The 26,738-nt window shown below is 43.9% G+C and overlaps 1 protein-coding gene across 2 annotated transcripts in view; it reads right to left on the minus strand.

Annotated features, from left to right (window-relative positions):
• HGFAC (HGF activator) overlaps nucleotides 1-19,362 on the minus strand; it is a 51,176-nt gene extending 31,814 nt beyond the window's left edge. Inside the window, exons 1-7 of one of the 2 annotated variants that reach the window (XM_075752590.1) lie at nucleotides 18,857-19,362; nucleotides 17,283-17,337; nucleotides 15,366-15,462; nucleotides 9,742-9,815; nucleotides 4,749-4,862; nucleotides 3,570-3,701; nucleotides 936-1,046 (exon numbers count right to left, since the gene is read on the minus strand). In XM_075752590.1, coding sequence (XP_075608705.1) covers nucleotides 936-1,046; nucleotides 3,570-3,701; nucleotides 4,749-4,862; nucleotides 9,742-9,815; nucleotides 15,366-15,462; nucleotides 17,283-17,337; nucleotides 18,857-18,922 — 649 coding nt within the window. In that variant the 5' untranslated portion in view covers nucleotides 18,923-19,362. The remainder of the gene's footprint in view (nucleotides 1-935; nucleotides 1,047-3,569; nucleotides 3,702-4,748; nucleotides 4,863-9,741; nucleotides 9,816-15,365; nucleotides 15,463-17,282; nucleotides 17,338-18,856) is intronic. The other variant, XM_075752591.1, reaches the window with a different exon arrangement.
• Nucleotides 19,363-26,738: the final 7,376 nt, after the last annotated feature.

The raw sequence follows: 26,738 nt of genomic DNA on the forward strand, positions 1-26,738 counted from the left end.
AAGTGAGAAATGTTAAATCTTCTGGAAGAAAATTATATCTGAAACTATGCAGATCTAATACGAAGCAACACAGAACTAACATGTAGGCACCAAAAACCAGATTTCTCTGTCCTGACCCACCGGTGCAAGTAAGGACTTTTAGGAGTACTGGGCTAAATGTGCTATTAATTTTAAGCACAAGGTAACCCAAAGAGTGTGTGTTTTATCTTTGTCTACTTCCCACAATAATCTAGTGCTACCAAATACAGTCAGCTGCTAGATTTTGTGAGAGCATAGGACAAGGGGTAAAGGGTTTAAGCTGAAGGAGGGTAGATTTAGATTAGATGTTAGGAAGAAGTTCTTCCCTGTGAGGGTGGTGAGACACTGGGACAGGTTGCCCAGAGAAGCTGTGGATGCCCCCTCCCTGGAAGTGTTCAAGGCCAGGTTGGATGGGGCTTTGGGCAACCTGGTCTAGTGGAGGGTGTCCCTGCGCATGGCAGGGGGGGGTTGGAACTGGATGATCTTTGAGGTCCTTTCCTACCCAAACCATTCTATGATTCTATGATTCTTTAAATCCCTACTTTATGAGGGGGCAGCATAAGATGCCTGGATCTCTGGGGAAGTGCTTGCACTACAGTACAGCTCTGTGACTGATCCTGCAAAATGGAGGCATGCGTTCTTTTTATGGGCATGAGAAATTGGATTAGAATGTCTGTGCCTAATTTTCCATAGATTTAAGGACATGAACAAATATTTTTAGAATCAGGGTCTTGGTGGTGAAGAGCGTGTTATGTTTTACACTGGAGGAATACATTAAACACTTGTTCTGTGTGACTCTTCAGTTATGACAAGAAATGTCTGCAAAGGCAGAATACAACACAGAGGCAAAAACCACCAGCTTCACACCTAGACGAAAGTTCCAAATTGTCTGCCCATTGGTAGGTTGTTATACTTACCAATATTGCAATACTTTCCTGCATAATTTCCTTTGCAATCACATACTATTTTCCCACTGAAGGTAACCATTTTACATTCTCCACCATTCATGCAAGGATCGTGAACACAACCTACAAGCAGAAACCAAAGATCAAACCAAAGATACAAACTATTCAAGAGAATCAGTCCATTTTAACTTTCTTTAGTACACCTTCTCCATGCATATACATTTTGGGGAAGTTCTTACTTTTTTACTCATCTCAGACCTACACTTCATACAAATTGAAGAACAGGAAACTCTGCTGATTTCTGCCCACTGAGGTCTGTCTCATTGTTTTTACTTTTATTGGATCATGTCAGCCTAGCTATTGAAAAATATTATCAATGAACAATAAGTAAAATGGGGGTGGTAATTATTACTAGTGGTGATGGTGGCAGCATTAGCATTTCTTTCTGTACAGAGGGTTCTGCCAATTCCAAGTTTGCCACTGAGCTGCATTAAAACTTACATAATAGCGTATCTACCAGGGAGCTCAGTTAAATATTTAGGATCTGTGGTTGGGAAGTATTAAGTCCTATCAAATTTCCCAACTCTCCCATGGACTCCCAATATCCTAGAAAGCCACCAACTCTCTTCTTACTTTAGTTTCCCGTTGTGTAAGATGGGAACAAAAGCAACTACCTGTTTCAAAGGGCTCTTTTACTCAGTACCGTAAGTTACTTGGGAGTCTGGGCAGGGTTAAAGTCAGCCAAACTGAATAACAGAATAGCCATATCAGAGCAAATGTATAGGTGAGGCATATGGTTTGCTTCCCACCATCTCTCCTTCCAAAAAAGAGGTGCCTTGCTGGCTTCATCATATAAGTGACAACCCAAAGAACATGCCCTGCAGCTAGATGGCCAGCTGTGTCGGGAACTTGGGAGCCTCAAAACGAGGAGGCTTCATAACACTGACATGCACAACATCCTTGTCTCTAAATTGAAGAAACGTAGATTTGACAGATGGACCACTCGGTGGATAAGGAATTGACTGGATGGTCACACTAAAAGAGTTGCAGTTGACGGCTCAATGTCCAAGTGGAGACCAGTGATGAGTGGTGTTCCTCAGGGGTCGCTACTGCAACTAAGTTTAACATCTTTGTTGGTAACATGGACAGTGGGATCAAGTGCACCCTCAGCAAGTTTGCCAACACCAAGCTGTGTGGTGTGGTCAACACACTGGAAGGAAGGGATGCCATCCAGAGGGACCTTGACAGGTTTGAGAGGTGGGCCCATGAGAACCTCATGAAGTTCAACAAGGCCTAGTGCAAGGTCCTGCACATGGGTTGGGGCGATCCCAAGCACAACTACAGGCTGGGCAGAGAAGGCACTGAAAGCAGCCCTGAGGAGAAGGACTTGGGGGGTGTTGGTGGACATGAAGCTCAACATGAGCTGGCAATGTGCACTTGCAGCCCAGAAAGCCAACCATATCCCAAGCTGCATCAAAAGAACTGTGACCAGCAGGTTGAGGGAGGTGACTGTCTCCCTCTATTCCATTCTCATGACACCCCACCTGGAGTACTGCATCCAGCTCTGGGGCCCCCAACATAAGAAGGACATGGACTTGTTGGAGCAAGTCCAGAGGAGGGCCACAAAGATGGTGAGAGCACCTCTCCTATGAATACAGGCTGAGAGAGTTGGGGTTGTTCAGCCTGGAGAAGAGGAGGCTCCAGGGAGACCTTACAGCAGCCTTCCAGTGCCTAAAGGGGCCTACAGGAAAGCTGGAGAGATACTATTTACAAGGACATGGGGTGACAGGACAAGGGGGAATGGCTTTAAACTAAAAGAGGGTAGATTTAGATTAGATGTTAGGAAGAAATTCTTCCCTGTGAGGGTGGTGAGGCACTGGAACAAGTTGCCCAAAGAAGCTGTGAATGCCCCATCCCTGGAAGTGTTCAAGGCCAGGTTGGATGGGGCTTTGGGCAACCTGGTCTAGTGGAGGGTGTCCCTGCGCATGGCAGGGGGTGTTGGAACTGGATGATCTTGAAGGTCCTTTCCAACCCAAACCATTCTATGAATCTATGACTCTATGATAACATAAGCATCACCCCAGCCAGGAATGGGTATGTTGGACCAAAAGTCATGGTAACTCTGGGGGCAATGAAGGGCAAATGGCATCCTGGAGGCAGGTAGAGTTTACGTGCTGGCAACTCAAGATTGAGATAGGCTTGGGAAGAAAACTCAGAGGTGAAACAGCAATATGAAGTGATTGTAGGTGTGCAGGGGAAGTGTAGAGGAGGGTGTGCTTCTCAGGCATGTTGCAGTTTTGGAGAAGAAATTTTACCACTTCTACTATATAATCTATGGCATATTCTTACACACTGCAGTTCAAGATTGCATTCCTCTCAAAGAAAACTCTGAGGTGTGTCCCTAAAATTCAGCTTAATACATATAATTGCTTCCTCAAATAGGCACGGACACATTGAAGCGATTTCCTGCATCAGCATTACTGCTCACACATGGAAAGGAAAGCTAAAATATTCTCCTTTGGGGAGGGTACCTGAGCTGCAAGAGCAGCATTACTGTGTAAAACACCGCTCAGGCTTTGATGTTCTTACTGTTCTTTATCCCCACTCCATGCAGGCCAATAGCTGTAATACAAAATAGTGCCTTACTTTTGTGTTCGACATGCTCGCACTCGATCTGGCCATTCACACACATGCATTGCTCCACAGCTCCTTGTTGGACTCTTGACCAGCTCATGCCCACATCAAAGAACATGTAGAGACTGTTGTCAAAACATTTCTCTAAAAGACAATTTAAAAAACAACACAGGCTTTCTGAGATTATTTCTTGTGAGGAATGGGACCACAATCTCCATCATTTGCTACTTGAGGCAGAGGTGGCTTTCCCCTAAAGCCCTATGAGCATGACAGCATCACCATTACTTAAGCTTTTCCAGAAGTTCAAACACAAAAATCAAATCAGTGTTATATACTTCTGTCTGTCCCACTTTATTGCATCATCCATGATGATAGGCTGTGCTAGAGACAGAGGAACACCAGGACTGAAAAAGGCTTCTTTGCTTTTTGTTGGGGGAGAAGTCTAGAGCTGTAGGGAACACGGTTTAGTGGTGGACTTGGCAGCGTTAGGTTAATGGTTGGACTCAATGATCTTAAGGGTCTTTTCCACCATAAATGATTCTATCATTCTATGAAAAGCCTTCATTAAACAGCAGCAAGCACAACTGCAAACCCTCAGTACGAAAGCCTAATTCCTTGCTTGATGTGCAGTAAATTGGGAGTGACACCATCATAGAACTGGAAAAGTCACCCACGCAAAGCCTTTTGGCCTGATTCTCCTCCTTTGAAAATGACTACCCTGAAGGTGGAATAGATGCCCAAGTGCAAAGCTGACATCACAGAAAAAGTCATAATGGACCCATGTGCGCATATACATAAGGGATAAGGCATCACCTGAAATTTTGCTGCTTTTTCATGTCTCCCTGCCCCACCTACTAGATGATATTATTAGTGATTTCCAACCACATAAGGGATATTTAAATCTTAAAAACATCAAAGGGAGGGGAAGAGGCTCTTTGTGTTTCTCATAGCTTAATAACTCACTGGCTCAGAGCATGCTTGGATTTATAGCTGTATAATCGAGCTATTTTCAGCTGTCCTGTCTGTAATGGATTGTCTGTCACAACCATTTGGAAATCCGCCTACACAAACATGCATGCTGCAGTGGTCTCTCTCATCACAACAGCAGTATCTTTTCATTAGGTAAACATTAATGAGCTCTACCTACTTCTTGTATTTCATGTTGTAACACTCATGGGAGAAGATACTTACTCATCTGACAGTCCTTGCCCGTGAATTCCTCAGGACAGGTACAATGGTACATCCCATGGCCATGAGCAAGAAAACAGGTCCCTCCATTTTGGCAAGGGTTGTTTGCACAGTGATCTAGGCAGGCCACATAAGAAGTTGTTGTTAATAGGTTCCAGATAAACCATGCTTTGTTGTGTTAGGCATCGGCTTGGTTACATGAACCATTTTGGTTCAACACACGGTGGTTTCAAAAACACCTATTAATCTAAAACAATGTTTATCCAACTAATTTACATTAGTTTTGTTTCCAGCTGTATAGAAGCTATATTTATCCAGCTTTTAAAAACCATATAGCAAATCACTGAACTGAACCTTTTTCCCCAGGGTAACTTGCCCGAAGGTGGTAGGTCCACCCACGCGTGAGGTTGCCAGAGCTGCCACTGTGGTAAGGAAGAAGATGGGACAAATGCCCACAAGATGGAGCTGTGCCTTTACACTGGGGAGGGAAGGCTGCAGCTCTGCCTTTGCCCGGATTACTGCCCTGCGTGCTTCACATTTTGACATCAATGACCGGGATTATGCATCTCTCTTTCAAATTACACAAAGGACAACCCTCGACAGAAGAATTTGCCATGGATTTTTGGATTTTGTCTAAAATGAACGCACAGCTGGACCAAAGGAAAAATATTTGAAGCAAAACAAGGGTACATCCAAGTAAATGAGGCTGAGCAAGATTAAACTAGACCAGTCAAATGTATCTCTGCTTTTTTATGGAATTTTCTACATCATGGGAAAATAGGGTGGGAGAAAAGGGGGTGCACCAGGACAACTTTCTCATCCCTGTGAAGGAAGTTTTACTTGGCAACGTGCTATGCAAAAGGTGTAAGGGTCTTGTTGGCCAACCGTTGCTCCTGATTTCAGGCGGTGTCAAGGGGTATACCTCCCCTGAACTCAACCAACATCATGTTTTACACTCACTGCAGGGCTGGCCCAACAGCTTGTCTGCATTCAAATCCTCTTTTTTAACACCAGTCAAACTCTACAAGAGCAACTGTAGAGTTACTCAATCCAGGTGCTCCTTCAGCTATACTGTGTGGTCCTCAGCACAGGAAGCAACATATAGAAACACAGGCACACACATACAGCGCTGAAGTGAAGCACAAAAGACACATCCTGAGCTTTGCTACAGCAGTGTAAAATGAAGGTTCCCCTGCACAGATCAAAATATTTACTTCAGAATAGAGTGATGTAATTGATATCAGATAGCAGGCCTGGGTGTATTCACTAGTAGTTTCACTCCAGGATAACATCAAGGGAAAGCAAGTAAAGGCAGTGATGTTCCTACAGTTCCTGCTTCTTGATAGTTATGAAACTTTCAGTGGTGTAATATTTCCTCAAAGGAAAATCCTTTATTTCTATTCCCGTCACATCCATACCATGACTTGATCTCCAGGCCATCTTCCGCTACAGCCATGCTCAAGTCATTTTTTGTACCCTTGTTGAATCTGCACTTCCACTTCTCCATTTCTTTCCCAGTTGGAGTCCCTCACTGCATCCCACCCACCACTCCAGCCTGCCTTCTGCAGGGTATTCTGCATCCCCCCTCCACCTTCTATGGAGTCCAGGAACAACTTCTACTCATAAGCGCACGGACACATCACAGTTCCCTGCAGGGAATCCTGCCCACCATTAACTAGCCGTTAACTGGGGAGTGCCAAGTCCCTGATGTCTAAAGCCACCCAGCAGTATCTCCTCACTCTTGTGGGAAAAACACTCCGTGCTTGCTAGCAATCACCTAGGCTTCAGCTTCACCTCTCTGAGCTCTGCTGAACGAGCACTAACCTTGTCTAATCATTCTAAACATATCTTCCCAGAAAAACTTTCTGTTTCTGCCACCCGCCTTTCCCAGAACTGGGACTGCTCTTCCCCAGAGCCCCTCCTGGGATGTTGCCTCTTCCTCCTGCCTGTGCAGCCCACACCACTCTACTTCTTCTTTCCATATCAGTCTAAATATCTCTTAAAAAAAAAAAAAAAATCAGTCAGGCACTTTCCTCCCAAGTCTGGGCCTCCCTGGGGTTTTGGCCGTTTGTTCAACATTTCCAGACATTCAGAGCAGTAGTCCTAACAGACTGCCCAAGATCTGGAAGGCCCACACATAGGGGCATTGCACTTTTATGCATATATATGTACATATATATGAACTACAGTTGGACCATGTGTATGAAGGGGTGACATTGGGCAGATACTACACACAGTCTCCACAGAGATCTCCTGGGCAGGAGTGGAGGATCCTCTGAAAAGCTGAAGGCAGTGATAAAGCTCCCACTGATTTCAGGGAGTGGTTTGAACAAGCACCTTGGATGTTGTTATGGCAAGATCTGGCTCTGTATATTGCAGTACTAACATCTCCCTCCAGCAGAGCCTTCATACCTGAGCTAAACACTTTTTGGTTAAACTTTCTCTTGAAGTTGGCAGATGTGTTTTTCTGGATCAAAGCCTCCAACACTTGCTTCACACTAATTTGTAAGCAGCTCCAGTGGTTTCAAGTCAACTCCCTGTGTACACATGGTGTTCTTGGACTGGAAAGAGTTTGTGCTTCAGCCTTTGCTTTCAAACAGCTCCTTCGCCATCCCAGTTCACACACTCCTCACCAATCTCTCATGGCCAAAGGATACTCTCTACCCTCAAAATTTCATATTTTCTTGTTTTTCAAGTGTCTATAAGGTGGTTGAGATTCCCCCAAAGATTTAATATTTTAGTGGACTTTTTTCACAACAAAATCATGTATCTTCCACATTTTTAAAGTTCAGAATTATTCAGTTTGGCTGCTTCTTTCTTCCTAGCTATCTTCCCCAGCCAGTGAACTTTTCTCCCATTTGCTTGAAATTCCTTTCATCCATTATGCCACTCCTTCCTTTCAACCTCACCATAAACCTTCTCTCTTTAAGCTATGGCTGGTGATCTGTTAAACATTTTGCAAGCCCAAGTACTGTGCTTGCTGTTTAAAAAATTAAAGCCACTTATGTTTATAAATAAATAAACAAACAGCTAAAGAACTTGTATTTAATTTTGCAACATTCTTAATGCTTCCAGAAATAAAATCTTTACTTTGCAGCAGTCAGCAGTGATCTCTTTCAGCTACCCCATCCTTTTTTCTCTTTGCTTTCCCCTCTCACAAATATAACTTTTTCTTTTTTCTGGTGAAAGAACAGTAGCCAGGGCAAGCCCTCACTGGTCTTAAGGTATATTGACAGAGATACCCCTCAGCAAGGGGTAGGCAGACAGGGTGGCTTTCTTGTTGCAAACCGCTCTGTCAACGCTGTGGTGGGTAGCAGGGAAAACTGAGCCAGCAAGCTCAAAAAGGCTTGTGGGCAGCCAGCTCACCGCAGAGAGGTGGCACGAGGCACTGCACTGTGGACAGAGGTGGCACAAGGCACCCCAGAAATGCGATGCTAGGCTTGGAGAGCTGCTCCTTCAGCTACTGGAAAAGCTTGCCTGAGTCAGCCAGCCACCACTGTGACAGTCAGTGTTTCAATGGAGGATTAAAGCCATCATGAGTTACCACTTCCGACATTTTAAGCTCTGGGAGGGCACTCATGAATAAATGCAACCCTCATAATCTGACTCCTGTAAGCATGAACTGTCTATAAAGTCGACGTTCATGTCTGACATACTTGCATTACAAAGGCACATGCATTGCTGCTTGTTTGGGGTTAGGTCATTTTTCTCTGATCTACTGTTAATCTGTTTAAAGCCAGGCTGGAAAATAATTTAAAGTTCTTAAGTTTAAAATGATGATGCTGTGCACTGCTTAATTTTAGACTCTCAGCATGATTCAGCTAACGTTGGCTTTTCAAGTGCTCTGGTAGATTGTAATCAGCTTGGCAATGAGTCTCCTGACATGACGGAGAACTCCCTGCAAGAGGATGGTGGAAAATGCCCTTCATTGAAAAGTGGGAAGCAAACATCTAAGGGCATCTGGTCGTATCCCGCAGTCTAAACAAGACAGATCACATTTGAAAGTAGTGCAAAGGAGAAAAGAGGAACATGATCAGCATTTAGACACAGATCCAAAAAAAAACCTCAGGGGCATTAAGTCTCGTCAGTGCAACACCTGATTTTTCAGTGCTGGTCTGTCACTGTATAAACTGAGAAGTAGGTATATTTGTTCCTTATAAAATGAGATTCCCCAGCATCCAGCTCATGAAACATCAAGTTGGGGAGACAGAGACAAGCAAGGGCCAGCCATCAAGGTACATCAAGTTCCCCACCGAACTGCTTGGGACGTGATGCTTTCACCCAATGTGTCAATTAAAGGGGCTTATATAAAAAGAAGAGTTTGCCGCAGACCTTGGCTTCCTGTTTTAGACAGACTTTCGCTATGAGTTAATTGTAGCACTGGAGTGCAGTGACCACATGAAGCCATATCACTGCTCAGCCAAGTAACCCTTTCATTGCCCCTCAGTACTCCTACAATGAATGCATCTGTCCTCTTGTCTTCTCTCAAGCAGCCCAAAGCCCAAGGAAGTCTGGTTTTGAAGGTCTGCTCTTTATCCTGAGAACTTGAGGAAGGACAGCTGGAAGTCAGGGCCGTGTGTTGTACAAGGTCTGAAATGTTTCTGTATCTTCTAAAAAATTAACTGGTCAAAGAGACAGAAAATGTAGCTCATTAAATGAGGGGAAAACTAAAAGTCACCTCCAAGCCGTGAGGGAGGAGAAGATGATCATATCTGTGCTCAGCTCCAGCAGGAATTCAGATTTCCGTGTTGGCGTTACCATAATTTCTCTCCATGACTTCAAGTTAGTCAACAGAGAGTGAATTAAAGACTGTGTGACATTCACAGTCCAATGCTATGGTTATGCAGAGTCACAAAGAGATCCTGGAAACATCCGATGTGAAGGCTTGTTCTGCGTACACCAAATAAAAGTAGCACTGCAGGCACTGTCCCTCCTTACTGCAGGTGGCCAAGTAGGAGACAGGTATCTGGAGCAACTCAGGAATGGCTCGCCTTACCTGAGTGGTCTTTGGGCAATGAAGCACAGTGTCCCCACTTCCTGTCCCGGTCATAATTATGTGTTGTGGAACACCTGAAAAGAATTAAAGGTGCCATTTAGTACAGCTTTAAACAACCAGGATATTTGCACTGAAACTATATGGCCTTCATTATTTGGCAACCTGGAAATTATTTTTTTTTTCCTAATTAGCATCTGTTTCACTCAAAATCTCTTAACACCAGAGAAAATATGGGAGTTTTGTTTTGTTAAAGATCATCTGCCCATGTCTCTCAAACAAAATACAGATTAAGAATGAGATGTGGAAGCAGGATCTGAGATCTCCAACAAATCCTCCAGAAAAACCCAACCTTCTTTCTATTTCTAAGATTAGAAAACAAAATACAGAAATAAAAACCAAAACCAAAGCAAATAAATTATGCCTCCTTTATTCATTACAAAACAAGTAAAACAGGACCCAACCCATTTTTTATGCCTGTCAGTTATTTTAATAATCTGTGGAGGCAGGAGACTGTCCGCAGAGGGACTTTTTCCTGTCTTTCAGCGGCAAATGTATTTTGTACTTGGTTCCTTTAAAGTGTTTCTATTTTTTAACTTGCCAGACAAAATGAGGAAATAACTGGCACGGGGGTGATTTCCAAATGCACGGATAAAACCTCTCCTTTTTGCAGAGCAGCGGGCTGAAACCTGCATGCCACGCCACCCGTGGGAATCCTACCAAGACAAACGTTGACAACTCTCTTATCAGCACACTTTCCTTGCCCTCATCAGTCTGTTATCTCCAAGGCTCATAGCACTCCAAGGAGCATTGCGCTGCTGTTCTCCATCTGCAGAGGCAGACTTACAGGCTTCCCCGAGGCCACACAGGAAAGTGTGTGACTGAACTGAGGCTGAACCTTGGAGGTCCACATTATGTCCCAATGCGTCGTCTGCCAAAACATCCTCCCCAACCAGTTCTAATGCAGCATAATAAATATCAGCTGTCACTACAAGAAAACAAGTGGCTACATGGCATTGGAAGAAATAGGAGTTAGCTTTTTTTAACATGCTTGATAATCTATTTTTAATTTAACGTGTGCGTTTTATCATACCTTGAAGAGTTGCGTTATCAAATATTTTTTCACCCTAGGACGTCACAAGTTAGATGATTGAAATTTTATTGTAGAGTATGTCTACCATTTTAACTGCCCTACTTTGCTGCTTAATTAGATGCTATGTGGTATTTAAAATGCTTTAATTCCTATGGAGCATCTGAATAGTCCATGCATATTAAGTTTGGTGACCTCAATTATATAAGCACAAAAAGAAAGGTGTTTGGTAGTCTAGTGCAGATTAACTCGACACCTCCTTAAACAGGCTGTTTTCTCACGGGCATTAAGGGCAGTGCGACTCTGCTGGGAGTTAATGGAAATTTCTCTACGCTCCTTCGGTAGGAAGTGGATGATGCTTTTTTAAAGGATGGCCTATTACACATGAGGATTAAGGTGAGCAGGAAGTTAAAAGTGGTTTTCAGCAGTGCACCCCTTGTGTCAGTGTTGGCAAAACCGTCTCTGACTGAACACTTTGTCTGTGCCAGCCATGATGGGAAAGTAGAATCCGAACTTTTCTAACTTTTTTGAATGACATAATTATTGATTTAGCAGACTAACATTACACTGGGCAGCATGGAGGAGGCAAATGGAAAAGGCCTTTTATACACCTAAATAATCCAAGCAAACTCTGATCATTAGGGGGAGAAAACCAATTTATATGCAAATTAATACTCTCTGGAGTCTGTCCAGCAGCAGCCAAGTTCTAAGCAAATGGAAACTCGGTTTTTTCCCCCTCTTAAATGCTTTTTGTTATCAGAGACCCTGACAGAGGCTTCTTCCATCAGCTTTCCACAACCCACTGGTCCTCCCACCCAATGCTCTTCACAACCAGTCCCCTCCTTCTCTATCACCTCGCAGTAACTATGAAGATGTTGGTCCTCCCCTGTGATGCCAGGCTGCCTCCGCAGTGCCAGGCTTCCTGCACATTCACATAAACCTTTTATGTTTTTCACCACGTATCTTTCACTGTCTGGGAGAAGCTCAGCATATTCTCAAAACTACCTCACTAGTCTCCCTCTTTTTCTTTTTTAAAATCTCTTTGCTGAGAGACTTACCAAAAATGTGATGACAATTTGGTCTCACAGGATATTACCTCCAGCAGCCACACCAACCAAATGGGCTTACTATTTCTTTTTTCTACTTGTAAATGGGTCCACTCTCTAAATTTATGAGATAACAAATGTCTTTACATCAGACTGTCACATAAAATTGTTAATAAACAAGTGAAAACTTGAAGACATGGATACTGAACTAATTGTACCAGAAAAGTCCACTACTAGGGATTGATTTAAACAACATTTTAAACCCATGCATGGTAAATAATGTGGGAATGGACATACAAAATGGTATATCGCAGATGAGGCCTGACTGGTAGGGAGGAAAAATGGAAAGTGGGCTATTTTACCCATCAGGGTCATTGAGACTCTTAATAATAGGACATTTTGAAGACCAAGCAAAGCCTCCGGCCAGAGCCAGACTGGCAGAAGGAAAGAGCTCTGCCCTCACACCTGGTGGTCTCACCATGCTCAAGGCCTGGAGATTGCCTCAGACCTTTTTAGGTGTTGTCCTGACCACGAGATATGGCCAGACTTTGCCTGACAACACCAGAACAACGGCCACCAACACCAGAAAAATCCAGAGCCTGATTCTTGCTATCATCTCCTGGCTGAACCCACATGTCCTTCTCCTTTTCAGGACTGGAATAAACTCACCAGACTGTAATCCAGCTGGCCAAAAAGCCCTCCTTTGCACTGCTTCCAGTCAGTGGCCAAAGCATGAACACTTCCTGTTTCCAGAGAAGATGGTAAGATTATGTCCACCCTATACAGACCTAAGCCCAGCCTTGCAACGTGACACAGCGGGGACCCACACATCCAGCACTCAAGCGCAGGATAAGGCTTCTCCAGGGTTTGAGTCGAGACCTTCCAAGCCACAGCCAAAATCTGAGCCAAAATTTGCTCCTACTGTTTCCCTTGAGCAGGATCTCAGGGTAACCCATCCCACCATGGGATGCTGCACCCCTGCAGCCACAGCTTGTCTGCAATCCAGACCACCCTACCCATTTGCTCTCACGGGTGTTTGTTGCACCCCCATTTTGTCTGTCCCTACACTGTTTTGTCTTTCTGGAGGTACCGATAAACCTTAGCAACAGTTCCACCTAGTTTTTTCTCTTCAACACAAAAGGCAAATTTACATGACATCTTTAGTACCTGGTAAAAGAGGCCTCTAAACAGGAATTTATCCGTGAAAACAGATTATAATTAAAGGGAAATTCAATACAAGATGCTGTTAAAGGAAGTTTCTTTCCTGTATTTTCGATAAATATGTATAAAGATACACCTTGTTTGCTGATCTTGGAGAAAGTAGGGAGAGGTTTCTGCGGTCAGACCTCTGATTTATGTTGAAACATCTAATGTTACAAATGTACAAGGTCATGTCTGATTGCCACATTTAGCCCTTTGAATCAACACAGCAGCTTTCCTAAATGAGATATCCAGCTTTCTATTGATAGACACTGCTCTTAAATGCTTTCTGCAGAAGGACTGTCTTTTCATTGAACTTAATATGATGGGCTAGCACACAATATTTCTGTCATATGTAGCATGAGAAAACATATAATAAAATTGAAGACAACTGGAGCAGGCTTTGGCTCACACTACAAAGTCCTGTCTGTAGTCCTTCATTTAAGTATGACATGAGGATTAAGGACACAGACTCATCATGTACATAATCCAGCACTCTCCTGGTCTGATCAACTTGCATTTGCCCTCAAAGATGCAGGTTGCATCCAGCCCCCCCCCATCGTCTTCATCCTTGCAGGCAGCTGGCAGGCAGGCAGGAGCAGGAAGGACACAAGCCTTGCCCTTGCCTGCTGCCTGCCCCATCCCCTGGGATCAGTTATTCAGCATCGGTTGAGGACGGGCTAGTGCCAAGTCACACAAAAATGCACAGAGCAGGTTTCCCAATGGCTATTTAGGGCTCTTTTCCCAGCATCTCTGTGCCTGAAGTCACACGTTAGGCTGCTTTTAGCCTATGAAAGACTGGCCAGAAGGTCAGCCACGAGGTGAAATGGCCTGTCAGAACCAAACAGCCTCAGCCGTCCTCCTGCTCATCTTCCAGCTTGTAAATGGCTTTTTAAAAATCAGAAGCATAAGAGCAAGTTGTCCAAGGTCAGCTCTAAAGTGTGCACTAACCTTGGATCCTATACATTCATTTTTCCCTTTTTTTTCCATTTCCTTGGCCTAGATGGCTAAAAACAAATACACAGAGTGTCATGTATTAGCAAGATCAATCTTAAGCATTGCATGAAATTAAGTGAGTCCAAAGGTCAAACTCTTTGTGGCTACAGTTCATCAAAGACAGGGTTTAAAACTGGAAAATTATTCCTTTAGTTAAGATATTCTCAAATTTTTGTTTCCTTGAGGTTTTTCTTATCTGGATTGTACCTACGGATGTTGGAGAAATCCAGAAGTGGTCTCCTAGCTTGAAGCTCTACGTCTATTTGTGTAAGAAGGTATGTTTTGTGTTGTTTACATTACACGAGCACTTACATTTAAAACTGATGTGCTGTCAGAAAGATGATACAGATCATGAAAAAAATTAAACAGTCCTGTGTAAAAAATGAGAGTAATGCCTTGCATGGGTGAGTAAAATAAATTCTGTAAAATACTATCTCCACCTTAAAAACATGCAAGTATGTTTTTTTCACATAGCTCATCTGTGCATATATTTTCACATTACTGCTACCCATATATTTCCTGCTTTGTTCCCTTTGATTTCGGCTAATGTACACCCGTTAGATAGGTTCATCTACAAAGTTAGTCTTGTTTATTCAGTGCTTGCTGCAGTAAGGTTCCCACCTGACTGCCCCTACCCCAAAATGAATAATGAATACTTCTAACAACTTCCACATGTGTAAAAGAATAACCTTTGCCCAAAATAAGGAGATCTGTCCTTAAACACATTAGTAGAATAAATCATTACCCAACAGGAGTAACGAGAGTAATACCTCACCTCGTAGTACAAAAGGAGCCTGGTGCCAATCTGGATAGAAATTAGAGATATGGGGGAAAAAAATCCAAACTTTCCTCGAAAATCAGATGGTCTCAGCTGCAGTACATGTATGGCGCACACAAACCAAACCACTCCTTAACCGAGCGTCATCTCTTACAGGCGTCTGTATCTCTCCTGTCTTCCTGAGCAGAAGGTTTCTATCAGGTTGCTCCATTGGTTCTGCCCTTTCTGTACAAGCTCTTGCCACCCATATAAGTTGCAATTCCAACACGAAGGCCAAGGAGGAAACATTTCTGCAGTTCTTGAGCTTTCTGTGGCCCTGGAGACCCCACGCCTGGGCTCCCTCCCCTCTGAGCATGAGTCTTGACCTGAGGGCCATGACTACCAGGAGGAGAACTGCATGGCTCTCCTTGGGCACAACATCAAGCTCAAGTTAATTACTCTAAAAACAAGATAAAGCACTAAAAGGGTGACTTTTTCATTTGAATGCTGTCTTCATTTATGAGCAATGTTAACTTACCATTTCTTTCGGGAAAATACATTTGATAAACATGAGTGATAAAACCTTCCACCGTACCGGAAAGGAAATTTGCATAAATTTCCATCCTCCGTAAACACTGCAATACAAGAATAAAAAACTCATCAGGCAGCTGAAATCCAGCCCACAGGTGTATATATTATATCTTCAAGTTTTTCAGCTGTACTTTGGACTCTGTGTCTCTACAACTTCTAGTGCGTAAGAAGAGTCTTAAAATCCTACGTAATGACTGAACCAACAAAGATTAATGGGCTTTGCAGTAGAATAAAGATCTCGGATCATTTCAGTTCAAAATATATTGCAATTTCTGGTACAGCAAATGCCAATTATATTCATTAATTGCAATTATCATTTCTAATTATGTAGTATTGTAATAGCACATTAAATCGATTTCTGAAGTAGTATCCTTTCAGGCTCTATATCACATTGTAACATCTGTTTAAAACAATTAAGGCACCAGACAGTACAGACTGAAATAGAAACAGTCAGGAGAAAGAAGATTTTAAAGGTTGGGGGAAGACAGATAATTTTGATCATACCACCTTCCATTTGGGATAAGCAGATTCCTTACAAGTGGGGAGAAAGCGATGGGACTGGTGTCTGAAAAGGGCAAGTTTTACCTTCACCATGTCAGTGATAGGATTCTAAGGAAGGGTGGTGGGAGTCTAAGGAAGGGTGGTGGGAGTCTAGCAGAAAAAATCCTTCAAGATGAGCCTTGAGAATGAAGGAGACTGAAGATAAAAAAAGACAATGAAAAACTGTCAGAGCTTATTTAACCGCTAAACTAAAAGCAATCAGTTTTGAGAGCTGGGAGTGTGAATGGGAAGCCAACTACTGCTGTAGGAGAGAAATGGGGGGTACAACCGAGCTGGCAGCACAGCACATTTCCATTTCTCAGTGACGATGTACAACTGCTCCTTGTCCTGAGCTTGCCCCCTTCCACGACGGCTGGGGCTCCTGCGCACCCTTTGAATATCTGTTAACCCTCACAAGCCCAGACTCATCATCTCAATGTGCTGCTGAGGCCAATTAGCATTCTGGAAATAATAACTTGTCCCTGTGGTCCAAACCCTTCCCAACTGGTTAGAGCGATGGTCAGTCCATCTGCCCTAATTGTCCTCTCATCTGACAGTGTGAACTAGCTACTCCCAGCCCCACTGCTGCCCCTTTTTCAAGCCTGGGTTTCATTGCCTGAGCTAATTGGGCAAATGTTCAGATATTTAACCTCTCTGTCTGATACCTCCTACTAGAAGCAGTTAGTTAGTTGTGAAAATACATCCATTCAGAAGACATACTGTATCCCAAAGGCCATTAGAGACTGCTCTAAGCTATAAACGCACCACTAATGGCCCGATTCATGTAATCCCTAACAGCAAAAGCACAGGACAACACAAGCTTTAAAAATGGAAGTCTGCAATGCGTGCGCACAGCCAGGATGTCTGATTGTTTAGATGCCATCAAAATAAATGCAGCCCAGCAAATTGCATGGGACTCAAACCCTTCTCCCACAGAGAGATCAAGGGCTGTAGCAGAAATTGAACCTATATATACAAAAAGCTTATGCAGGTTAAAGTCACAGGGCAGACGCAGCTCTGATTAAAATAAAGGGAGTTGCACATGTGCAGCCACACTATGTTATGAGTGAATATAAGCCACGCCACCTCAGACAAACTAAAACCCCATCAGAACCTTCCCATTAATGTGCACCTGAAGGAAAATTACCTGAGATTCCTGAGCTAATCCCAAATTCCCCTGTACACAGAAATTAATATTGGCATAACCATTCCATAATCCTTATTCATGTTGAAACAAAGACGGGTTTACTGCTGAATTGCACAGCATGGATACACAGGCAGATTGTTCTTACTGTCATGAAACCTATTGGATTTGACTTTGTACCTTGTGGGTGAGTGAACTCATGTTTTGAGCCTCTTCCTGCCCCAGATTTGTAGTGCTACAAAGAGAAAAAAAGAATGTGGTTTGGAGACAAATTCATTCCGGGAACCATCCGATAGAGACAAATGTGCTTTCCAGGGTGCCCTGAAATTGTGTTTCTCCCAGTGCTTCTGCAAAGATCTCATTATTTGCGTGCGATTTTTGCTGGGGCACAGTCTGGTGAAAGAGGGTAGATAAACACTGACTAGTGAAAGGTCTCTGTTAAACCAGGAAAACCCAGCACAGCACAAAAAAGGCCAAAGCTCTGCTCCATTATATCTTTCTATTGCCAAGGGACACATCTCCTGTTTCTTTCGGCAGGAAGCATATATGCATTCTGGGGCCAGTTCACAGTTGCAAATAATGTCCCAGCATTTGACTTTTCCTGCCATTTAGCTGTATCCCCTCAGGGCATTAGTTAAAAAAGCAACCTCTACTTTATTTGGGTTTGCCGATCAGCAAGCAAAGAGCACTAGGCTGAGCCACAGGAAATAATAAAAAATGGTAATACACATAAAATGCTGCTGCCACCAAAGGTGCTGACAGCTGAACTATAGCGAAATAAAAATATCACAAAAGCAGTCAAGGAAGCAGCACATCATGAATGTAGAAGTGGATAGGGGACAAAACAAGTAAGGGAAAAGACAAAGCTGTTGCTAAGATATATAGGGAGGGCTTGCACAGTTCTGAGAAAGAAACAGGTTTTGCGCTCCACGCTGACTCTGCCAGCACTGAGCAGTCTCCAACAGCTTCAGCCAGGGCTGATCTTTTCCTAGGCACCGTGAATATTCCTCTCTGCTCCCACCTGCAATGTCTAAGCAGATGCTTCTGCACTTTGCTTGGATAGTTAGGATTATACCATCATTTAAGTATATTTGAGCTAGTTTTAATCTAGCTAGTGAAATAAGGCTAATCATAAAGCCACACAACTGGGGCTGTCGGTCCATGGTGGATGCCAGGCTGTGGTGGGATTTAAGGAAACTAGCAAAGTCAAACCATCACAGCCACGCTCAGCAGTGCTGCAGCTGCCTTGCAAACGTACCTGAAACAAGATACAAAGCACACAATGGAAACACTGAAGGGCATGGCATGAAAACAGGGAGAGGTTTGAAAAGAACGAGAAGGTTGCCTAAGCTGGCACGTTCAGTTACCAGGTAGTAGTAAAGTCTGGTGGGGTAGCACTCTCCTTCCATGCTACAGCAGGTATCTGCTTGTGCCAACACATCCCTGAGATGCATTTTCACGGTATTTCAATTTTTGTGGTCCTTCCTCCCATCCCATTCTTCCTCCCTAGCATGCATGGATATAAGCAATTTCTTTAAACGCAGATACATAAGGGACCAGCTATCCTACAGGTCCCCTGCTTAGCCAGCACTGCTGTGAGCCTTCATCTAGCAAATCCCTTTTGTTTTTCACCTGAAGCTCTCTTGCTTTCAATTGGGTTGGCGGCTTCACTCATCCAACCCCAAGGCAACATTGTCCTGCCAGCCAGCACGTGGGTGATCCGCCACTCCAAAGCAGAAGAATCCAAAACTTACCATCCTTGCACAGTCACTGCTCAGAGTCAGAGCCAAGACAACAGTGAAAGGAGCACAGATTTTCATCTTTGCTCTCCTGTCACGAAGGTTTTGCCTGGCAGAGGGAAACTTCCAGGGCCGGGCTGAAGCAGGAGGGTGAATCAGCAATGAGCTTTCACAAGGGACTGTGATTTACTTGACTTTAGGGTATTTTAGTTTTCTAAGCAAGCAGAGCTGTTATCGCTGTTAATCATTAATGTCTTTGTGGGTAGATGGGAATGCCATGTAGCGAGATACTCTCCCCAAACCACAGGGAGTGAAGAGTTTCCCAAGTGCCTGACCCTCGGAGATGATCACTGGTGTACTCAGCAAGTGTTTAAGAGCACCTCCAGAGGAGCTGATCCAATGACACTTGTAATCAGAGACCATTTACCATCCAGATGTTCCCCATCTCTTTCCCTTCAGGAGCTAATTAAAAGCACGGCATAGCAATAACAAGGTGCTCCAAGCAAGCCCACTCATGAGATGACATTGCATTGCAAAATACGGACCAGATCAATGCTGATATCAGAAACAAGAATTACTCATTAACAGATGGTTACCTGCCCAGCTGTGACTTACAATAGCAGCCTTTCAGCAACAGACTGGGAAAATTAAAGAGAAAGAAAATAGACATTACTCTGACAAAATATTTAGCATACCAAAAAGCTCCCTTCTGCAGCCGCCTGAGCAAAGCCATCTCTGTCTTGTAAGTGCTTGGCTGAGAGAGCTGCGCTGCAGAAGCATTTCTAATGGGCATGCAGAGGGTATTGCTAAAATTGAGATTTCACCAGTGGAGTCTGTTTCAGCCCCACCTTGCCCCTCAAAATCCACAGGTTTGGCTGGTACAACTGTGTCTCTGCTTGAGGTTTTTGCCAGCCGTGTCCTGTCAGTCAGGGACCGCACCTCTTCACACCCAAAATCCACAGAGCCACAGCAACAGAAAGAATACCATAGTCCTCGCTTAAGTTGTGCTTTACCCTTTAAAGTTGCACCAGCACAGGCACATAAGGGATGTGACTGTTGTTGCTGTTTCTAACCCAACAAGACTGCGGCAGCGGGGCCCCAGCACTGCAGGGGAGCTACCCCAGCATAATTCTGCCACCATGGTTTATAACGTTGGAGGGGATTTCCTCTGGCTCTGCTATCGCACTGCTGCATTTGTCATCACAGTAATAGCTCTTTTTAGTACAATTATGCATATGTAGGTTTATGGACAAAACTTTCCAACTGTCAGCAAGGCTTGGAACAGCAGGAATTAGGCAAATTTGGAATTTTCTTTCCGAAATCCAGCAAAGAGCAAACAAGCAGAAAAAAATTTCTTTGTCTCCATGCATTGCTTGTTGCCTGAAGACTTAAGGTAAATAAAGCTTCAGAACAGACTTGTGGCATAGATCTGTCTTATTTTCTCTCATTTCAAACATGGAAATAGGGCGTACAGACAGTCTGATCTGCCTGGAGACACCTGGCAAAGCTGGAACATAAATTTCCACTTCCTACTCTCATTCTTGACTTTGGCCATCAGGCTTCAAACTAGTAATGCCTATACAATAGGTTGTAGATATCTGTTTATCATCCAGGCTACTGAAATTGTGCAAAGAAAGCAAAAAAAAAAAAAAAAAAAAAAAGCCGTTACCTGCTATTCCATTCAACCCTCCCAAAAGCTCTGTGGAAAGAGAGGAGCAGAGGAGCAAGGACTAGACAGCAAGGTGAGGAGGAAGATACTGCTTTAAAGCTGTGGAAATACCCTCTTCTACCCATTTCCAGAATAAAACCCATCCACTTCCAGGACCAGAACATTGTATTTCTGTGATGACCGTGGCAGATTGTAGAAAAGCTTTTTTCCACATCTAAAAGTAAGAAAGAAGAAAAGCAAGAATGCATTCTGTGTCCGCGCGTCTGCTCCTGGTTGCTGCAGTTCGTAGGCATTGAACTACAAGCAAGAGTTGCAGAGTGTCTTTCTGGGGAGTCACAACTCTAAGCTGTTAGCTCACACCAATTCCTCTTTGTAAGAAAAAGGAAGAAGATCCAACACCAGGAGCCACTTCGACTGATAGGACGGTGCCGCCACAAAGCAAAAGGAAAAGACATCAAAGCCAGGAGCTGCAACAGCTGCCGCAGAAGCACCACCATATAATGGGAATTACCCCTGAGTAAGGTCTGAATAATGACTGAACAGTGATTTCAGGGTTCAGACAGATATGAATCATTAAAAAACCGTAACTGCTACATGTACGCTGCCTGCTTTAGTTCAGCAGAGACACGTCTGAACGGATCTTATGGCCATAGAGAAAAGGCAGAATTTAAGGTGTGGTTTTTTGGTAAATCATGTTAAATGATTGGTGACTCTTTCAGCTATTTATAACTAGAAAAAAGTCTGCCTGCCTTCATCAGGCATTTCCTGGAATCAGTAAAAATGAAGAAAGCCACATGGCTTTTTTGAGAAATGTATCTCATTGGCAAGAAACAACTGAAGATTCACTTTTGATACTGAATTCTTATAAACCTCACAGGGCTTTGGGCGCTTGGGAGTTCATAAGGGTGAAGAATAAGGTCTTGGCTGCAGATACTTGTGTGTCATCATGTGAAGCTTCTGGCCATGAGCAGCACAAGAAGTGTGCATGGAGGGACAGTTGGGGAACAAACCTGGGGTAAGAGAGCTGAGGGACGTGAATCCCTTACTCCGCTCCAGTTGTGTGCTGTTCCAGACAGAGCCGTCCAGCGGCACGGTCCTGGGTGAGCCGGGAATGACCCCAAAGGCAGAGAGGCACCAAGCAGGGAGGCCATCCCTTTGCCTAACACGTGTCTGAGTCTGCAGCCTCTCCATCGAGAATCCAGATGCACAGAGCTTCCAATGTGACCGTAATAAAAGTGGGGAAAAACTAAGCAGCACAAAACTTAGGGAGTTGCAGCAAGAATAACCTTTTTTATTTACTCATGTACACCGGTGCTGCAATCTCTGGTGCTCTGATGGTTTACGGGAATCACAGTGTGACCTCAGGAATGGATTAACCAGAGATGACGGCAGAACAGCAGCCAGTCACCTCCTCAACATGCAGAACATCAAATGGTCTGCACCTGCAGCAGCCTTCTGCTTCTGCCAAAGACCGAGATATCACCAGACGGCACGTTGTTAAGACCTCTGGGGACGCCTACCGCGAGAGAAATGTCTTTGCTGTAGGGAGGAGATGCTGTTTGGTTTGTATCGCTGCAGCTGAGAACCCACCAGCCTGTGAGACCCAGGGCACCGTGCCAAAACCATCGCCCCATGAGTTGGGCTGATGAGGCCACAGAGCTGCTCTCCTTCACCTTTTCAAATCATTTCATCTGTGACTCTCTATTTCCAGCATATTGAAGGAAACTTTCCATAAAGAAAGAAAACACTCAGGTGTGTATGGGAGCAAATACCATAACAATGATAAAAACAGCAGAGAGATGGAAACAATCCATATGGCATTCAAGATAAAGTCTTGAGCATTAGATTTTAGACTTCATTTAGTGTCCATTTCAAATGATGGTCTGTAAAACATTAAATAAATATAAATATAAATATTTTGCATATTTATATGTTTACATATTTACATATATAAATATAAGAATGTGTGTGTATGCGTACATATATATAAAAGAGAGGAAATCTGGAAATAGGAGCTAGAGGAAAGACCTGGCTTTGTTCTTGAACAGAATATTTGGAGCTCTAAGGCCTGGAGTCTGCACTGCAGCTCATCCCACCAGTGAAACTGCAGCAAGAGTCTGCTTCTTGTTTTCTAAGAAAATTCCGTTTTCCTTTTAAAGGCACATTCTGATCCTTAACTTTGCTGCACATAATATTGAACATTTCCTGTGGAGCACACATAATCCAAATGCATTTGGAGCCAGATTCTGCTACTGCTGAAGTCAATGAAAGATTTCCAAATAAGACTAGGAACTCTTTATCGTGTTTGCAGGCTATAATCTTTCTGTATTAAAGGCTAAAATCCCTCTGTTTCAGCAATCATTTTTCCCTTTATATTGACATCATCATGGGAAAATGAAAAGGCAAATAACCACACAAAAAATGAGCAGAAAGAGACAGAAATCCTTGCTGCGGGGGGGATAGCACATACTGATAATGCTGTCTCATACGTTTGCCTTTTCTTCACTTCCCACATTTCAATGTTTTTTTATTTCTCTAAATTTAACAATAACTGATGAAAGCCCAGACTCTGAACTACTTAGTAATAATGAAATAATATTAACAACCTTCCTAAATCATTAAGTATCAACAAAAAGTAAATTGAGTCAGCCACCAATATGAAATAACAACTTCTTTGCTTTTTTTTCTTTCACCAGTTAGTGCACTAGATATGAGTGGAAAAGACAAGTTTAAACACACACGCAGACGTTTGCACTCATTCCTGTGTACCAGCTACTGAGTAGACTGGAGGAGGGTTGTCCCATGACTACAAGTTCATCAGTGTTCTCCATTTTTGTTATTTCCTGACCATTGTAAATGTTTCTGAGAAATCACCACTCAGCTTCTGCAAAATTGAAGGCAAATTATAATCTTTTCTAATGACTAACCCCATATAATTTTGCAAACTTCTATGCTTTTTCATAGAAATAAGGTTTTATTCTTGCAAAGCCGGGTTCTTTATCCCTTGTGAAGGTAACTTATAGCAGCCAGCTAATGGGGCTGTGTTGATCTGATTTCCAGGCTTTAGCTGACATTATCATTCCAAAGCCCAAACCCAGCTCTCCAGGTAAGGAAACATTTGCAGGCTACAGCATCGTTGGCACAAGGAACTAGTGCTAGACCTAAGGCCTCTGCAAGTGTGCTGTGTCCGAAACATCTGTACAACCTGATGAATGCATGTGAATTGGAAGTAATTAGAAGTATAGCTTGAAAAATACAACTTTTGATTTATCTTTCAGGGAAGGGTAGGATGCAAGCGATCATGTGTGGCAATTCTGCTCCTTGAGTACCAGCAAGGGACTCAGTGCCTGTGTGAGACAGACGTACAAACCCTCCTAACTTTTCTTTTCCTCGAGGGGACCTGCAGACCATGCTGCAGGCCTTGGTGTCACTGTCACATGGGATTCCTTTCATCTCGGTTGCTTGAGATCATTCCCATCCTCTGGTCCTGGGAGCTGTTACCAAAAATCAGCTGTCCCCGTTACTCGATGAATATCCTAATCATCAGAACTGAGGCTAATACTCACAGGCTCCAAGTCTAGTGAGTTTTAAAAGGTTTTAAAATAAGGCAAGGCAGCAGCACTGGGAGTGCATGAGGAACCCTTCCCTCTAACACCGACTGCTCAGGGCTGCCTGACGCATGAGGGCGCAGGTCAGACCTGTCTGGGGAAATGATCCAACCTCAATCTGGTCACTCACATCCAAAATTAGCATCTTCACCATGGGGCAAGAAATGAGCCTCCACCTCCTCTTCTCTGTTCTGGAGTGGTACCTAGAGAAAAGCCATTGCATTCCTCTTGTTAAGGCCACGTGCAAAGGAAGAAAGCTGAAATCATTTTGCCTGTTTGTTTATTTCAGCAAGAAAAAATAAAAGCTTTGGCTCAAATCAAGCTGAAAAGTTGAGTTATTGATATGAACCTTAAAGAGTGTAGCACCCAAAATGCACTGCTTTCCACATAGCCACATTGCAACCACAAACACCTCAGGATGTCTCCCCCTCCTCTCCCTGGGAGCTTCAGAAATCCTGGGGGGGAAAAAACCCTACTTGATTTTGGCTTTCAGAGAAGACTGGAGTCCTGGTCCAACCTCCGCGGCACCAGACTTTGCTGCTAATATTCACAGCCCCCAAGCTGTGCATCACCTCTGCCATACCGTAACAGCAAACAAATCCTTTTACAAACCATCCTCCCCTCTCCTAGAGGCAGCGAGGCTGGTAAAAGTGCAGCTGCAAAAGGCTGGTTGCTGGGCAGCTGGGACCCAGCAAACACGGATTTGGTGCTGCTGCGCTTTAGCAGATAATCCTGGGACAGAAAGATACGCCTTCACCCAAATGTTTACTCCTCCTCCCTCCTCTCACCTCCCACGCCCCTCCAGCACCTCTAGCAGCTCTCCTGGCTTCCCTCACCCACGAGCTCACAGCTCTGGGGGTTTCTGCACTGATTTCCTTTCTCTTCTCTCCAGGGACTGAAACCGCTCTCAGATCTATGATGTTATCTTTTTCTTCTCACTCCCTCACCACGCTGTCCCCCTCAACATGCTGGCCATGGATATCCCACCCTGGACCACAACCTTGCCAGCAGCCTTCACTGTCTCCCCAGGGCACGGCAGTGGAGCAAACATCTTCCTTCCACGCGTGAGCGGGTCTCATCACGTTATCGGGTTCTTCTCTTGCGTCTGCCTTCTGCAGGGCTTGTAGCCCTCCTTCAGCAACTCTGCAGACCTTCACACTACCATTACAGCTCCCCATGGAGATGCAGCTGCCCCTGAACTCCAGTATTTTCTCCTCATGGTTCCTCTGTTGGCCTTGGCACAGCTTTGTTAAACGTCACTGTTAAACGCCACTCCCCACCAAGCCCCACATCGTGGTGCTTTCCCACTGCTTCTACCCCTTGTCTCACTGCTGCCCCAAGGAGGTGGCCTCTTTGGTCTTGCTCTCCACTAGCAGCTTTTCTTCCCGTACCACTGAGTCCATGCTGAGAGCTATACCTACCTTCAGCTAAAAGTATCAGACCTCCCCAGCCAGAGGATTGTATTCGTCTTCCTTCCCTAGCACAGAGCTCCACAGCCTTTCCTCATCGCCCGCGTCCGGCAGGCGCAGGCACAGCACCCTCCACAGCGCAGCACCCAGAAGATGCAGCCATTCAAACGAGCTGTCTGCAGCAACAGCAAACACCCTGGGCATCCCCTCCTCCAGTTTCCGTACTCCTAGGAAGACTGTCCCCATTTTTTTGTACTTTTCCTTTCATCCATTCCCATACCAGTCTTTCCTGCTAACATTTACTTTCCCAAAGAGGCATTTATCCTACTGATCAGGCTGCAACTCTGCAAGCACAACCTCCTGGATCCTTTTTCCCACCGGCATAGGTAGCTTTGCCCTGGCAGGATGCAAAATCAGACAATATTCTGCTTGTGATTTTTCTCTTTTCAATTGACCACCTTTGTGTGCACTGATTTTGTAATGGCTTCATCCTTTCTTCTCTCTGAAATCACATTTTCAGCCAGATTCATCCACTGCAGTTGCAGGTCTATATTTTAAAAGGTTTACCTGCAGCTGTGTTTACAAATGTTTCTTTCATGCACCCAGAAAATTTTAGTTCTCATCTTAAAAACCACATCATATAGAAGTAGCAATGGAAGAGCTGGGCTTGGGCTGCAGAAACAAAACCAGACTGTGATTTTTATACCCCTAATCACACAAATCTGTGAGTGATTTAAAGCTCTGCTACAAGCCACGATACGCAGAACTTACTTTCATTTATACACCCCAGACATGGATCTAGTTGCAAAAACTAACCAAGATTTTAGAAGTCCATTTCCAGGTGATATAGTTCTGTTCATACACCCAGATGTCATGACATACCTAAAATACTATGCCTGCAACCAGTCTAGGATGTGTTTGCAGAAAGAGACTGTTCCTCCTACGGTATTAATAAGAGTGGAAAGTAGGTAACTGTATTTTTCAAGGACTTTGATATAAACCTTTGCCGATAACCCTGGCTGAAACAGTAGGCCCATATACAGAGGCGTATGATTTTTTTTTTAGCTGTGTACTCACTGAAAACTGACAAGAAGAGGTGTAGAAGCACCCACCTTCCACCGATGCCAACCCATTTAGGTAACTTCAGCACAGGCTGATTTGCAATTGTTAAGCACGTACATTTTTAGCTGTGCTCAAATTCCTGCTATTCC

Source organism: Balearica regulorum, chromosome 4 (genome assembly GCF_011004875.1).
Source record: "Balearica regulorum gibbericeps isolate bBalReg1 chromosome 4, bBalReg1.pri, whole genome shotgun sequence".
NCBI lineage: Eukaryota > Metazoa > Chordata > Aves > Gruiformes > Gruidae > Balearica > Balearica regulorum.